Source organism: Sparus aurata, chromosome 8, assembly GCF_900880675.1.
Source record: "Sparus aurata chromosome 8, fSpaAur1.1, whole genome shotgun sequence".
In the NCBI taxonomy this organism is placed as follows: domain Eukaryota; kingdom Metazoa; phylum Chordata; class Actinopteri; order Spariformes; family Sparidae; genus Sparus; species Sparus aurata.
Genome location: NC_044194.1, coordinates 32,489,329 through 32,506,750, shown reverse-complemented (window position 1 = coordinate 32,506,750; position 17,422 = coordinate 32,489,329). Strand labels below are relative to the sequence as shown.

Sequence of the window (17,422 nt, the reverse complement as noted above, 5' to 3'; positions counted from 1 at the left end):
TGAGGGTCAGTTAATTTTTCTGGAGAACTGTAGCGGTCAGTTTCATGTTTTTTACATGCGTAAGGAGAAAAATGTTGATAAAATCAGGGCAAACCTTTATCTGGGCTTTTTTTTCGATAAGCTAATTTTATTCAAAATTAAAAAGTATTTTGAATTAGTATGAAAAACACAGAAAGTCACTGTGTGGCCAACTATCAGTTTTGAGGGATAAAGATTGTGAGTGAACCTTTAAACTGTTAGTGTTAATGTAGCAAAACTATAACAAGTCTAAGAGTTTGAAGAGCACAATATAAGAGGTAAACGTGATTTTTTAATCAGGTTCAACCTGAGTGCTTAGGAGGGTAGAAGGTTGTTAGGAGATAAAGAGCAGCAGTAACTGGGAGGGTAAAGGGCTCGACGTGGGTTCCATCTCTCATAATGCCTGTTCTTTCTGACTTTGCTTTACAGCTATGTGACCATAAAATGACATTCATAAAATGATATGAATGTGGAAAACTGCCCTTCTGTTAAAGTCTAACTACAGAACGGAAAATATAAATCACATGGAGATTACTGAGAATGAAAGGAACAATAACAGTACTATTATCCTTTACTTAACTTCCATAGAAATATAAATATGAAATAAAATATGCATAATGTGTATGAGAAAAAAATGCTCTTGCGCTCAATCTTTTGGCATAGTTTCCACAACCCTCTGATGTTTGATGAGTCTTGTGGTCTTGTCTTCCAAAAGATTCCTTTTTTTGTCTTACAGACCTGAGCTTGATAGATTAATATAAAAATAATTACTAAAAGAATCAAATTTAAAATTGTATTTAAAAATAAATAAACACACACTGTAACACATATAAATATATGGTCGGCAGTTCATTACAGCGCCGACATCTGGGTTCAAGTTCTGTCTTTCCATTTTAAATTTGACCAAGCAAAGTTCTCAGCAGAGTACATTATCCTAAGCCTACTAAGTCGAACGTAATCAAACTTCTTTGCAGTTCTGGGATTTTATTTTCGGGAAGTTAAATGTACAGTGAAGTTAGGGTTTGAAGTCGGTAATTATCAGTGTGAAGGAGGTGACAGAGCAAGTTTTGCCTTCACCAGGTGAAACTGGTATTTACGATCCAACTGTTAATGTATCACCTGGTATAATGAATGGGAGGGGAGATGCTACCCATGGCTTCATATAGAAGTTCACCCTCCACTGTTGCATGCAGTGTTTTAGAGTGGGGAAGACAACATGGGGAAAGGTTTCTACATCAGTAAAAGTGTTGGGGTGGTGGCTATCATCCTTGGTGCAGGCGCCCTGGCTACTATCATAGCTCTGTCTGTTGTTTACTCTCAGGAAAAGGCTAAAAATAATGATAATGTCTTGCCAACGGATGGAGGATCGACTAAGCCCCCTGTCACTACACCTGCCCCATCCAACAATCCATGGGACAAGTATCGACTGCCCAAGAGCCTGGTGCCGGAAATCTATCATGTCACCCTGTGGCCGAGACTGACTCCAGATGAAACAAATAATCTCTACATCTTTACTGGTAAGGCTTTGTGTGTGTAATGCTTTTCACTGATACTCTGGAGCCAGATGGTTCTCTTTATTACAAATTAGTTGTATTCACCTCAGGTTGATTCAGTTGTCTGTAGTCAGCATGAGTTATAAACAGCAGGCTTTTTGAGGCACTTTGAAGAGGTGAAGGGATGGAGATAAAGGCTGGCAGGGTATAATGTCAATAGAAGATACATGAGAAATGGAGAAGAAACGTTCATCGTTCAAGAATCCTTCTGCTTACATCTTGGTCAGGTTTATATCCTGAATCTTGACTCACCATCACAGTTCTATGGCCTAATATAAAGCATCCATAGCTTCTCCATTTCTTTCCAAATATTCTTATACACACTTGATGCACATACACAGGTTTGTGAAATAAATGTTGATGATTGAAATTGCTTGCAACTTGCAAATTTCATAAAGCAATTTAATTTTATCAACAACTATAAACTGTATGGTAGCAACACAAGCCTGGGAGGAAGAGGGAGATGCATTCATGTGCGGGGCTTTCTAGTAGCTGTTACACACAGATTGGTTAATTTTGGATTGGACTGGATAAAGGCTATAAAGAACGGACAGCTCCATTTTCTTCATGTTAAAAGCATAGCACAGCATCCAAGAAAATCAGGTTGGCTTGTTCATTCTTAATGAAAAGGAGTTTTTGACAGAATAATCACACTTTTAACTGGCTTTTTTTGGTGCTTCTCTGAACTAACTTTTTGTGGTCATTCGAAAAGTTTGTGTCTCATGTATTTGTTGCAGTACCTCATTTTTTTTTTGTCCTGTTCAAAATGGTTGAATTTGCTAAAGAGTTAAGAGAAATGTCTTAATCCCTTAGTTGTACAAAATTCTAACTAGACCCAATGGGTCAAGGTTGGATAGAGCTCAGGTTTCTAAATACTGCGGATCACAGTATCTGATCAAGTTATTTCCTGTTGTTTCAGGTAATTCCACTGTAGAGTTTAAGTGTGCTGAGGTGACTGACCTGATTCTTATCCACTCCAATAAACTGAACTACACCAAACTTGAGAATAACCACTTGGCGAGGCTGACCTCAGTTAATGGAGACAAAGCCCCCTCCATCACGAAATCCTGGCTCGAGCCTTTGACTCAGTACCTGGTCCTACAGCTGGATGGTAAACTGTCAAAAGACCATCAGTACCAGCTCTTTACTGAATTTACCGGAGAGCTGGCTGATGACCTGGGAGGCTTCTACAGGAGCGAATACTGGGAGAATGGAGAGCGAAAGTATGTGTTTCCAGCAAAGACAAAAAAGAATGCTTCATATGAGTTTGTTATTTTAGCTAGAGTTAGTCTAAACTAACAAAAAACCCTCCACACTACTTTATTCACGAGTTCTATCTGTTATACTGTGGTCACCACCTCACAGAGATTTTGTCCAGATGAGGTTGGTACATTTTGCCATGCCACCTACAGCCCCTTTGCTTGTAAGATGTTGATCAACAAGTCATTATAATGCCCAGTATTAAGTGGTTCTGAAACACCTTGGCTCATTTTGTCATGACTATTACTAAATGTGTATCTTGTAAAACAGGATGTTATTTGAAAGACCATTTTGGAGCCCTTTGAAGGTGGATTTTGTCACTTTTGACAGAGCTAGGCTAGAAGTTTCCCCCTGTTTCCAGTCTTTGCACTAATCTAGATTCAACACAGGCAGGTTCTATCTCTCTGCTGGATGCATGTGAATTTCTATCAGTTAACTTTTGGAAAATTTCCAAACAACATTTATCTAAAAATGTTAAGTTGTTTCTTCTACATCATGTTTAATCTGTCTTTCTTGTCAGGGTTGTTGCTACTACTCAGATGCAGCCGACAGATGCAAGAAAGGCTTTCCCCTGTTTTGACGAACCAGCTATGAAAGCCATTTTTCACATAACTCTGATCCACGATGCTGGAACTGTGGCCCTGTCCAATGGTGCAGAAATACGTAAGTAGCTCTCAAATGATAACTGGACAAAATAGAGTGTGTGAGGAAGACAAACTCTCTACACTCCACACACTATCCCCAACCCTAACCCTAATTTGGTTTTATAAGTGGATGTTAAATAGACTGGACAGCGGGGTATAAAGTGGCATGCTCTGAAAAACCTTTGTAATTTGAAAACAAGAACATTTTAAGCCATTAAAAATCTTTCATACCTTTAACTTCTCTTGAAAGTGACAACATATGAATAATACATATCAAATCAAAATTATATTCATATTATATTATTTTTCTTCTACAGAATCAATGAGCACTGGTCATGGTCTGCAGACGACAGTTTTTGAGCCAACTCCAAAAATGTCAACCTATCTGTTGGCTTTCATCGTCAGTGACTTTGGCTACATCAATAACACCATTGATGAAGTTTCGGTAATTGACTTCCAAAGAATTTGTATTTCCAGGAAACTAAGAGGTATACAATGATGCTACTACAGATGATACAGCCAGGTGTCATTCATCTCTGTGCCATTCTATATGGAGAACTGATGATCATCATCGATGAAACACAGTGTTTGATACATTTTGTGTTTACAACTGTTTGTTTCAGTTGCAGTTAGAACTTTTAAGAATTTGAGCTTTAAATAAGCTGACACTTGGAACTCTACATTTGCTAAAGACAAAACACTTCAGTCAACATCATAGCATCTTAAATATGTTCATTAGACTATTTGTTCAACTACTTTTAAATGATTTACAATTATATACAGTACATATACAGTCTTTGATCAACACACAACCTCAACAACAATTACAGCTAGTCTTATATTCTCTTGCCTTGGTTCCATTTAAAGTGTTATTGTCTGGACAATTTCACAAAAAGATGTAATTTCAATTATATACTACATGTTCACACATATAATACAAATGCAAGTTAAAGCCATTCGGTTCAGGCTTTGAACATTACTGACTCTATCGCCATCCAGTGGCAATATCGTGATAGACACTGTTAAGGATCCAAGCTGATTGAGCTGAGGAAACACCTGGACTGCATTGGTTTTCAGCTTGATTCAGAGATGAAGAAGTGAGTTCAGTTTAAGACCATAGAGTCCATAGTTTGTGATAATGATATCCAAGCTGAGGAGGTAAAAACTCCAGCAACACTTGTAGTATAGAAGATCAGCTTTTTTGTCAGACTACCATGTTTTGTCTTGCTCTTACATATGGTCATGATGAAGACCACAACCTGATGACCCCGATGAAGGCAGCTGAATCCTGCTGGTCTAATAATAAAGTTGTTCATTATGAGTGTTGCCTAAGACCTTTTCCCTAATCCATGCACCTCGAGGGCAGGGAAAGTTGGGCTAAAAAAATCCCTTCCTACCCTACTTCTACAATGATATTCAAGCTAATGAACGTGTATATAATGAGCCTAGGTAATGTTTTTTCTTCTGTGTATTTCATGATGTGGGTTCAGGTCCGGATCTTTGCCCGAAAGCCTGCCATTGCTGCTGGGCAAGGAGATTATGCCCTGAACATAACTGGACCCATTCTCAAGTTCTTTGAGAAGTATTACAGTTCCAAGTACCCTCTGCCCAAGTCTGGTAAGTCCACCACAAGAATCTGGTTTAAAGACAAATATAGGCCTACGTTCGCGAATTGCCCTGAAAGTAGCTCCGGGGGGATTCCTTCTGTGTTCATAAGCATTATCTATGTGAAATTAAAGTGTATTTGGAAAGCTTTAGCAGGCTTGCACTTATTGGCCACATACAGTTGTCATAATTCTGCATCTCCTGAATTTCTACAGTGGAGATGAAGAGTGCAAAGTTAGCCTGACCCGTAGCACCTGATACAAGAATTTAAAATGAATGAAAACTATCCTAACCAAATCAGTCGCACCCTTCCCTCACTTTTGAACACCATATAAAACAAGCATCTTTCATTATCTACTTATCATCGCTCACAGCAAGATTAATCTGCTGATCCCAGGGATGCTTTTATCTGTCAATTCTACATTTTTATGGCAGGGCTTTGGTGACAGGTGTGATCACATGCAGTATCAATTATTAACCAATCAAACTTGGTAACTTGATTGTTTCACAGTCTTTGGTGATAGTTGTTGTCTTTAGCCACCTTCAGTTTTTGTTGGCCACCTCATACAGTACACCACTCAAATCCTCATTTTTTTCATTCTAGGCCATCCTCTGTGTTAATATTATGCTGGTGCCATTAGAACTTAATTTTGGTCAACTTACATGCATAATTTAGATACTCCACAGTTAATAAAACCATATCTTTCCCTAACACAGATCAGATAGCTCTACCAGACTTTAATGCTGGAGCCATGGAGAACTGGGGTCTGATCACCTACAGAGAGACAGCACTGCTCTACGATGAAGAGTTCTCCTCTAACTCCAACAAGCAGAGGATTGCCACCATCATTGCACATGAACTGGCTCACATGGTAAGGCTTTAACACTCCAAACTGTATCAACTGTGTCTGGAGAAAGTGATTACTGTCATAACTTCTGCTGGATTTGGCAGTTAGTGCTGTAATCTGTTTGGATACATTCATTTAAAAATGACATGGGGCTTGTAAAGACCTTGGATATCAGAATAGTGTCTAAGCCAAGTCTCCAGATGTGTCAAAGCAAGTTTTAAGCCAAGTCAACCATCCTTGAGAGCAATTCCAAGTCTAGTCTGAAGTCATGTCAAAGCATGCTTTAGGAGTGTAGAGTAACAACCGTGTTAATACAAAGATGTCAATGTCCTGTGTTGTAGAGAGGTCTAGCCTAGTTAGCATGCTAACCAGTTATCCCTGGCCTGTACTATTTCCTACTACTTTGTACCTCAAGATGATAGCCCCCATAGTTTCAGTGGGAGAATATAGTGGACTGTTTGCTACATTTCACAAGCTCTCTATACCTTTAGTCCAACAAATTTGCACTGATGCAGGACATCTATCAGTGTGTCCCAGTGAATCAGACTTTAATTGTAGCGTTTGGCTGTCCAGCTGGGGTGCCATAGAGCATGCGCACTCGAGTTGGCTAACTTCCAGTTTAGCACCAAGCCAACTGAAAGTATAACGAGTCATTATGCGGTTTTACAGATGCGTCTTTCACAATGTTAGCTTTCAGAAAATAGTCCCCAATGTTTCACATGATGATGTAATTACATGGGATGGCCACGACAAAAACTGGCTTGAAGGCCTTGTGCTCTTTGTGAGGGCTTGATCTTGATGATTGGGCCAGCCATCTTCGTTGTAGAGAAAGTTACGGTCAAACCAACTTGCATTAAATAGTCCTCCTCCTCTTCTTCATTGGTTTTACAGGTGGACTAAAAACCACACTGCCACCCACTGTATCAGAGTATATGAAATCATGCTATCCACTGTTGGGTGCGCTGTTTTGAGTGAGAACGGGACATCTCCAAAAACAGAAAATCAATATGTGTTGGCCAATGTTGACATTGTGGCTGACCGTAGCAAACCTATTAATGTGTGTGAAACACTGTATATTTTCCCTACTGAAAGGAAAATTCAATTGACACCACTGGAATTCAAGTTTCTCTCTTTTACTGTTATAAGATGAGCTTTATTGCCTCGGAAACTCATCGCCTCAGTACAGGCAAACTGTAGAGCCACTCGCTCCACAGCTAACTAAGCTATGAGCAAATATGTTGATGGTAGCTAGCGACAGCCAAGGATGGCTAGCAAAAAAGAGCAGCAGTTGACAGTAACTCTGGTGATGTGCTGCCCCCTACAAATTTTGAGCTAGCTTCAAAGTCTTCTTAAAGTCTTTTTCATTTTTAAGATTCTTGGCATGACAATCATACTATTCCACTGTGCTGTCCCTTTAGTGGTTTGGTAATCTGGTGACCCTGAGGTGGTGGAATGACTTGTGGCTAAATGAAGGCTTTGCATCCTACGTTGAGTACCTTGGAGCAGATGAAGCTGAACCTGATTGGAATGTGGTAAGGATTTCCCTCCCACCACCTAGCCTTAATAATCAGTGTAATAATGAATGACGGTGAGAGTGGAACTTTGACCATACTGTCTGATTTGTCTCATAATAGAAAGACCTCATCGTGCTTAGTGATGTCCACAGGGTATTTGCCGTCGATGCCCTGGCCTCATCTCACCCTCTGTCCTCTAAGGAAGAGGACATCCAGAAACCAGCACAAATCAGTGAGCTGTTTGATGCTATCTCTTACAGCAAGGTAACCTCATGCAGCAGCAGAAGACATTTCCCATATCTGATCGTAAATAAGATCAATAAGCCATTAACACGTTGAAAACGTGTTTGCATATCCTCAGGGAGCATCTGTTCTGAGAATGTTGTCAGATTTCCTAACTGAAGAAGTCTTTACACTGGGACTGCAGGTAAGAACTTTACAAAACTATACAGCATTTAATCTAGTAACTAGTAATTCAGTCAACCAACTGACACTGATTATTATGTGAATGTAGAATATGTACAGCATTGCTTTTGGGGTGGAGGCTCTGCAACATGAGCTGGGGCCAAGCAATAGACTTAGGGGGTATGAGGTGGAATGCCTGAACTACCTTGCAGACTTATTTTTTATTTTTTTTGCTAGTTTGAACACATAACATGAACACATCCAAAGCAAAATAACATATATATTCCTTTGCTTTCTCTGTCCGCTCTGCAGACCTACCTGGAAAGATTTGCCTTTAAGAACACAGTCTACACAGACCTATGGAAGCATCTGCAAATGGCATGAACTCTTTCACAGACTTCTTAGATCTTAACATTTAGCTGATGTTTTAAGCAAGAGGATCTCCAGTACGCCAACTGACTGTTACCTATATTTTTTATTGTCTGTCTACTTCTACAGGCTGTAACTGCTAATGGAACCAAACTTCCTGACACTGTCCATAACATTATGAACACCTGGGTGCTGCAGATGGGCTTTCCTGTGGTCACCATAAACACCACCACTGGGGTCGTATCCCAGGAACACTTTCTCTTGGATCCAGACTCTGAAGTTACCACTCCATCTCAATTCAAGTATGCTCATTTTCTTTCTTTGTCCTTCATACCCTTTTTCAATAACAATCGCTGGTGATTACTATTACAGTAACACTATAATGTTTACTAATTCTGAATTCTAGTGTTATTACTAATTCTGACATTGCTGAGACTACTCAATTGTATATCAAATATATGTCTGTATATGTATAAATGCGTCTGCATATATATGTATGTACATATATATACCCTCCCTTGTCCCGTTCATTAATGTTTGAATAGATAAACAACACTATCTGTCGTTTTAATCAACCAGCTTTTCTCCATAGCTATCAATGGATTGTTCCAATCAAGTGGATGAAAACTGGAATAATCCAGACACCAGAATGGCTAACAGAAAAATCCGGTAGGATTATCTATCTATCTATCTATCTATCTATCTATCTATCTATCTATCTATCTATCTATCTATCTATCTATCTATCTCTCCTTGGTAATAAAAGTTAAAATACAGCCCCTGATCTTTCTGTTATTTTTCTCCAGTTAACTCCTTGCTTTTCACTCTTGTAACGCAGATTTATCAGGGGGGGTCATTGTATACTAACTCAAGTGAGGTTATGAACACATTTGTCTGAAAACTGTGTGACTTAAGAGAGCACTTGCTAAATTTGAGGAAAATCAGCCCAGAAGACAAATGATAACTAAACACTGACACTGTTAAAAGAATCAAATTAATTTAGCATTCTCTTGGTCTTATGCACAACAATCAAGCAATCAAGACAGACTCGAATCTCCTTTTCTTCTGTAGCAACAGTCCAGAAGATGAAAGCATCAGGTGAGGACTGGGTATTGGCCAACCTCAACGTGGTTGGTTACTATAGAGTCAACTATGATGTGAACAACTGGCGGAAACTCCTAACTGCTCTAAGCACCAATCATGAGGTAAGAACATCTGATCCATGGTTAAATTATTGTATAAGAGCTTTATAATAGAGATAGTAGAGTAGCAGTAACAAGGATATTGGTGTTTATTTTAAGGCTATTCCAGTGATCAACAGAGCTCAGTTGGTGGATGACGCCTTCAACCTGGCCAGGTGAGTCCTGCCCGTACAGCATTATATAATTATAATATTGATAGTGATAATAATGATATCATTAATGAAGAGAATGAACATTTCGATTACTGAGGTGAAGAACAAATAGCTTGTTACTTTCAGCGAAAACAATACTTCATTTAATGTATAGCAACAACATCCCCTCTGTTACATTAATCAATAGAATTTATGAGGAAAAGGGACCTCAAATTGACTAAATATTGCTATTATACTGCATTCATTTAGAAAAGTATTTTGCCAAGTATTGAAGGGTAAAAATGACAACACACAAGACTACTGAGTAACCCCAAGAGTAAACTCTTGTCACCCCAAAGGGCAAAGATCATCCCTACAGTGCTGGCCTTAGACACCACCAAGTACCTGAGCAGGGAGAGAGAATATATGCCCTGGGACTCGGCCATAGGAAACCTGGACTTCTTCTTCCTCATGTTTGACCGCAGCGAGGTTTATGGTCCTATACAGGTATATTCTTTTATGCCAAACATACCAGCATGAAAATAAAAAAAAAACAACAAGTAACTTTTTCCAGTCTGGACTTCATGGAATCACAATTGCTTGGCTGTTTTCCATGTTTTCAGGATTATCTAAGGGAACAGGTCACCTATCTGTTTCGATACTACAAAAATATGACTGACAGCTGGACCAAGGTACCTAATGGACACATGGACCAGTAAGTACACAACAATATGTTCTAGAGATAAAAGAGAGAAAACATAAATAAAACATTATTATGGAAAATAGATCTCTGCCCATTTTCACCAAAGCAGCTTAAGATAAACACAAGTTAGTTTTTTCATACACTGTGTAAGGAAATGTACCTAGTATTCTAAATGACATAAAAGCGATACACTGTCTTTAGAACATTTTACCAGTAACCCCTTGTTCAGAATTTATCATAATTTGAAATAAAGTAGCAGATATTACCGCTCATTGAAAAATGACCTTTCAAATATTTTAAGACATCATCTTGCAGCAATATAAAAAGGTCTCTTGATTAGCATGGTTCTAATTCCAACTCTTTTCCTGCCTGGGGCGGTCCAGTCGGTCAGGTTGGATGGTAGAAAGACCGTGGGCCTTGATGAACTCAAAGTATGCTGCTCTTGATCCAAAACAACAAATATGACAGTCAAAAAAAAAAAATGTAGCATAATTTGGAGGAGCTACCGGCCACTGCGTCTTCATGTGCCATTGCCATTGGGTTGGAGACTAAGACCTGGTCCACACATACACAAGTATTTCTAAAAACACAATTTTTTCCTCTTCAAGCTTAAAAAAAATCCTGTTCACACCAACGGTATTGAAAATAAACGGCTGAATGTAGACACAGAAATTAACAAGATGGCAGATTTCACCTAACGCTCTTCATGTTGTCTTTAAAAGATCATGTAAATACTCCTCCATCCGCTTTCTCCTCTCTTCAGGTATAATCAGGTGAATGCTATCAGCCTGGCTTGCAGGACAGGCCTTGAGGAATGCCAGAATCTGACCATGGGATGGTTCACGCAATGGATGCACACTGAGATCAACCCGTAAGCTCCACTTCATCTGTAACCACACTATACTGTACTTAAAATGCAACCATCATAATCTGCTGAACATTAAAGATGCCACTATTCTTCAGGATCCACCCCAACCTGCGTTCCACTGTGTATTGTAATGCCATCGCAGCAGGGGGTGCTGCAGAGTGGGAGTTTGCTTGGTCAAAGTTTAAAAACGCCACCATTGCTATTGAAGCTGACAAACTCCGCTATGCCCTTGCCTGCACGAAACAACCCTGGTTGCTAAACAGGTCTGCTCACAGATACCCTGAATACCAAACATGCATACATTTTACTCTAGCTTACAACTGACAGTTACTGACTAGCACACACGACTGATAATACACAGATAATGTGTGTTTAATCTCCTCACTGTTGTGTACATTTTCAGGTACCTGGAGTACACTCTGATGCCAGAGATGATCAGGAAGCAGGATGCTACCTCCACCATTGTCTACATTGCCAACAATGTGATTGGCCAGTCTCTGGCTTGGGACTTTGTCAGGGCTCGATGGTCATACATTTTCTCTGAGTGAGTATGACACAACACTTTATAGTACTTTATAATATAGACCATAACTCATCATGCTGCTTAGCTTTACAGTTTGTCCACAACAATTGTAAAAGTGCTGTAAAGGCATTTAGCATGGAGTAAAAGGTTATTATGAAGGCAGCTATATGGGGTGTTAGGTAACACACCTCTGTGACCTTTTATTTTCTCATGCCAAAATAAAAGTCACATCATAAAAGATCCATCATCACATCATAACATGATAACAGAGAGGCAGTTTTACAGTCAAGTTTATTATCAGGGACAGTTTTTATTGACTCAGCATGCTCAGTGTAATTCAAGCTCTGCCTCAGGTGACCTTTGGTCTTGACCCCATATAAAACCTGCAGGCAGGTGAGAGCAGTTTTTAAACAGCTGAATTAAGCAGTTCGATGTTTGAGTGGTGCTTTGTGGTGTTCAAATGTAGATTTACACAAACACACAAACAAAGACTCCTTTTAGAGGTTGAGAGTCTTGTGGTTTGACCTGAGGTCTCAGGTGGCCATCAGGTCGGACCTATAGTAATTTCGTAAATTATTCCTTTTTTTATCTGCACTTATTCACCTATGCTTGCTATATTCATGAAACTAAAACGTCGAAATGTAGTAATCTTAGCTAAAATAAATGTACAGATGTACAGTATGAGATGTTTAATAATTACCCTTAACTTTAACTTTTAACTCTCTTTTGTAATGCCAGATCTTTAATGTTTACAGGGACAAATTAAAGAGATTAAGCCAGTGTGCACTGGTTACTGCTGTCTTCATTAAAATTTACAAAAATGTGTCCTAACCAGTAGATAAATGTACTGTAGTCACTATTTATCCCCACCAATTTGTCTTCTTATGTGGACAATAAATTCATATCGCACAATATTTAAAACATTTACTTTCTCACAACAACACTGCACTAATGATATAGCCACATGCAGTAAAAAAACATTTCCCCTTCCCCACAAAGCACTGAACTGATACAATGTGTCTCATAATGGAAAAGATGTATTACATTCACAATGGTAGGTGTATATCTAGGCTATCAGCAGTGCTGTCTCATTGATTTACTGTATAGTACATACAACACGTAAATACAGTTAATGTCTCACTGAAGGGAAAGGGCAGGCATGTGAACAGTGGATCTGATTGTCTGCTTTGTTGTGGCTGTCTTTTCACTTACAGGTATGGTGGTGGATCATTCTCCTTCTCCAACCTCATTAACGGAGTCACTGAGCGTTTTTCAACTGAATTTGAGATTCAACAGGTTGGATATTATGTCTTTTTGTTCCACAATGTCTGCAAAAGTTTCTATACAATAGGTTCTTGTGCATCCAAACAAATTTGCATCTCTACTTTTAGGGATTTGTAAAGACTGTTTTTTCCAAATTGTAACTTGCTCTTTGCCCATATTGTTCTGCTATGCTATCAGAGATTGGAGATTAGATAACAGCAGCTGTGCAAGCCCCATATCATTATCCACTCCAAATTAGATTTAGATTAGATTAGATTCAGCTTTACTGTCATTGTGCACAGTACCACTACATAGACAACGAAATGCAGTTTATGCAGATATTACAGTATGTACAGTATATAAATAGTGGAGTATGTCTAGGTACAGTATTTACAGTTTATAAATATTACTGGCAGTACTAGTGATCAGCTGTTTCCTGGTTTTAAAACTCCCCGGCTGTTGGTCACACAACAGTACACGTCATCAACACCTCCACCCATCTCGTGCAATTTCCAGAAGGTCAACGGCTTGGATTTACACAGCAATGGAGGTGGCAAAAAGTGTACCCTCCGAGGCATCATATTTGTGGACCCCCAATATACCAATTTCTGTCTAAATCCCTGGACCTAGCCGCAAAAAGGTCACTGCCTTGTATAAAAATGGCAAAAGAAAGGCCCCGTCCATACGGAAATGCTCTTGAGTGTAAACGCACATATATTGCATTGTTTTGGCCAATCGTCCACATGAATCTTAAAAAACGCAGCGCCTGAAAACGCTTTTTTGAAACAGGGTCTCAGGGTGGAAAAATCAGAAAAAGCAGCCCTTGTGTTCTCGTGTGGACAGCAAATCCGCATACTTTCCATATCGATAACGCCATCGCCCCACCTCTCGACCTCTAGCCTTCGACCTCTGAACCCTGAAACGTCTCATAACAACAACAATGGCGGACTACATGCTTGTGTTCGTGCTTTTTGCAACTTACTCGCCTTGTATTCAGTGACTCCTGATGATGGTAGTGTCCATGCACCAAGTTTTGTTAACATAAATGCAAAGACCTCCACATCTGTTCTTTCTTGAGTCAATGGCTGTTGTTTCTGCTTTGGAGGACGTAGCGCCCTGTTAGCTCAATAGCACTGTCGGGTATATTGCTGTTGAGCCAGGTTTGAGTAAAAGCATGATATTGCAGTCCATAGTCCATTTGCAGTGGTGATCCGCAGCTGCGGACAGTGTTGGGAAAGTTACTTAAAAAAACTAATAAGTTACTTATTACTAGTTACTTCTGTAAATTGTAATGAGATTACTTTACAAGTTACTGCATTTGAAAAGTAACTACTTATTACTTTACTTTCCCATTTCCTAATTTGAAAAAAAAAAAAGTTTTCCTGTCGGACATTGGCTTGCGATCTAGTATTATATATATCTAGTATTTTTTTAAACCTGGGTGATTCAATAGTTGACAGGGGAAGCATGTCTTCTACAATGAACCCTGCAACCAGCCTGTTAATGTCTTTCTGTGTTACCTGCTTCTGTGCTCCAACACTTGAAAAAAGCTTTGCCTGTTAAGGCGGGGTCAGCTGCTCATCGACTCCTACAGATGACCGGCGAGCAGGATCTTTTGCCACAAGTTTTGTATTGCAATGCTGGGCTGACAAATGCTTGGACAGGTTGCTCATTGACTTGGCAGCAGTTGAAAAAAATGTGTCGCCTGGGCATAGAGTGCATTTCACCCGAATATTTTTGTCCTTTCGAGCAATAAACTGAACGTAATGGGAATATCGCCACTGACCGAGCCCCAGTCTCCGTTTCTGTTTCCATTTCCCTCTCTCCTGTTCGCACCAGCAGCAACGTCACTCGACTCAAATCGATCTCTATGGCAACACACACAGGCAGCACGCACACATGCCTGCACCACTTAAACAGATCACAAATCTACACACAGGCAAACACGGCTTGGGAAACGCAGGAAAGCGCGTTCCTATAGTCTAGTAAAGTAGTGTAGTTACCGATATTTTTAGTGTAATGCGTTACTTTACTTCGTTACCCAAAAAAGTTATATCGTTACAGTAATCTGTTACTTTGTAACTCGTTGCCCCCAACACTGGCTGCGGATCAGCCATTTTTTTCTCCTGAGATCAAACACTGGAAAGGAAAGAAAAGGCTTGGTAGAGAGAGCCGATGAAGAGTTTTAATTTTTTACTTTATATATGTTGTGGCTTCTTTCTTGTTACAGATGTACCTATTGTAAGTCACTTTAGACAAAAGCGTCTGCTAAAAGCCCTAATCCATAGAATTAAATATAAGATTCAGTCTGTGTTTCATTGTGACTGACACCTGCACTTTTTGACCATCCCTTGTTATCTGTTGCCAAACTCCATGTGGCCGCATCAAGTGTCCGACCAAGGTGATCATTAAATGTGTGTGTGTTCTTATAGCTACGGCAGTTCAAGGAGGATAACGCTGAGGTTGGGTTTGGCTCCGGAACCCTGGCAGTGGATCAGTCAATTGAAAGAACCATTGCCAACATGAAATGGATCGCAGAGAACAAGGACACTGTTCTAAAATGGTTCAATGACCAAAATAAGGCCTGATACTAGCTCTGCATGTACTTGTACTTCATGTGATTTAAATATATAATTTTTTCACAATGATTTATCATGGAGGAAGATTTCACATGACTTTAATTGAAATCTACACAAGCTCCTGAAAGAGGTAGTGTGTAATGTCCTTACAAAAGGATTTCATCATCTTTAATATAAACCAGGTTCACCTGTTGAGCCTTTCTTTTACCTCAGTTTGATTGAATTTAAACTGGAAAAAAATAGAATTACAATGTATTTGGATCCTTTAAAGAAGTACTAACTACAAAGTAAAAGGTGATACTTCGTGGTAGACCAAGGGGAGAGAGAGGACATTTTAATCAAAGTTGTGATTGAGTGTTTTCTCGTAAAGAATGAAAAATAGAAAATGTCAATTAGGGTAAAATATGACTCATGATTAAACATGCTTCCTCTTTTGTCTTCTGTTAATATCAAGTGAGAAAACACAGAAAATGTTTTTGTGCTGTACTTTTCACTTTATGTATAACTGAGCCTAAAGTGCCGATGCTTTATGTACCAAAAACTTTATTTTTTAACAAGTAACTTCAGGGAGCCTGTAAATTGTAAATGCTAAACATATAATTTGTTCCAATGCAAAATAATGTACTATCGAACTGGATTTTTATAGAATAATTCCTATATTTATTGTTTCTACAAATTCTGTATTTTATCTGGTTATGACAGCTGTTTGCTATGAACATTACAAGTCAGCATGAATCAGTGTTTATGCAGATAAAATGTGTGGTAGGTACAGTTACAGTTAATCCCAGACAAAATGCTCATTTATCTGTTTAGAAACATCTAGACAATAAAGCTGTGGCCATGCATACTTACATACATTAATACTTGGTAATGCACATAAAAAGTTTCTGTAAAATGTTGTCAATTACATATAATGTCAATCATCAAGCATCTTTAAAATGAAATGCTCTGATGTTCTATGTCTACAGGTTATGCTGTGAAAAGCTTAAGAAATGTATTACACAGTGATTCCCATCTTCTTCTGACACTGGATATCCTTACATATTTGAATTGTGCTCTATTCTAAAAACTGCACAAGTATTGTTAATAAAACTCCAACTCTTTCAGTTCACTGTGTTTTCTAGTAGTTCTTCTAGTTTTCGATTGCTACTTTTAAGTTTACTGTTCCCTTTTTTGGTTTGACTGGTTGTGAAGCATGTAGCAAAACATTATCACCCAATTCTGTGTTTCACCTTGTTAGTCAACTTCACTCCAACTCAGTACCACCAATTTTACACTTATTTTTGGAATATATGGTAAACAGACCTCATTTTGTAGAGGAAAAAACTTAGTTTCACAATTCTCAGTTTGGATGTATACAGTCACATTTGTAATCCAAGGTTTAACTGTTTTTTTTTAAACAGTTGCACTTTCAACATGAAAATAATACATGAAAATAAGTGTATCTCTTTGGCATTAAATATAAGCTTTTTGAAAATATTTGCATTGTTGTGGCTCTACAGTTATAACAATAATAATAATAATAACAATAATAATAATAATAATAATAATAATAATGACAACAATAATAACAATATATTATTAATAATACATTTTATTTATTAGCACTTTCAATAAAACGCAAAGACACTTTACAAGATTATTGAGAGCTTTGTAATTGATGAGGAGGATCTTGAAGTGGATATGCTGCTTTATTGGGAGCCAGTGAAGGTGTTGCAGGATGGGTGTAACGCATTTCTTTGAGTACCGTAAATTACCAAATAATAGCCAGGTTTCAATTAACCGCAGGGTCTCCTTTAAACGCCGAGTGCAGGTGTATATTTTGATAAATAACCGCAGGTTCCAAATAAAAGCCGAGTCTAATTTATCAAGGAAGAAGACGTGATCACTGACACTGCATGTTTTTCTTCTTTGCCTTTTTCACATGTTGTGCTTGC

General features: G+C 38.6%; 1 protein-coding gene across 2 annotated transcripts; it reads left to right on the top strand.

Annotated features, from left to right (window-relative positions):
- The first annotated feature begins 1,199 nt into the window (after positions 1-1,199).
- Positions 1,200-16,596, top strand: LOC115586347 (aminopeptidase N-like). 2 transcript variants are annotated; one of them, XM_030425308.1, is made up of 21 exons: positions 1,200-1,535; positions 2,491-2,794; positions 3,352-3,494; positions 3,793-3,920; positions 4,966-5,092; positions 5,798-5,952; positions 7,347-7,460; positions 7,563-7,706; positions 7,804-7,869; positions 8,160-8,225; positions 8,346-8,518; positions 8,809-8,885; positions 9,288-9,421; positions 9,518-9,573; positions 9,909-10,056; positions 10,173-10,264; positions 11,016-11,123; positions 11,216-11,383; positions 11,524-11,664; positions 12,858-12,939; positions 15,339-16,596. In XM_030425308.1, exons 1-21 carry the CDS (start codon positions 1,235-1,237, stop codon positions 15,492-15,494), a joined length of 2,883 nt encoding a protein of 960 aa, XP_030281168.1. In that variant the 5' UTR covers positions 1,200-1,234; the 3' UTR covers positions 15,495-16,596. The 2 variants fall into 2 exon arrangements, with proteins under 2 accessions (XP_030281168.1, XP_030281169.1); XM_030425309.1 differs by lacking the exon at positions 2,491-2,794 and having other exon boundaries at positions 1,379-1,535; positions 15,339-15,717.
- The last annotated feature ends 826 nt before the right edge of the window (positions 16,597-17,422 follow it).

Coding starts and splice junctions, on each gene's coding strand:
- LOC115586347 (XM_030425308.1), top strand. CDS start 1,235: ATGGGGAAAGGTTTCTACATCAGTAAAAGTGTTGGGGTGGTGGCTATC. Junction 5,093..5,797: donor GTACCCTCTGCCCAAGTCTG/GTAAGTCCACCA, acceptor TCCCTAACACAG/ATCAGATAGCTCTACCAGAC. Junction 7,707..7,803: donor ATGCTATCTCTTACAGCAAG/GTAACCTCATGC, acceptor GCATATCCTCAG/GGAGCATCTGTTCTGAGAAT.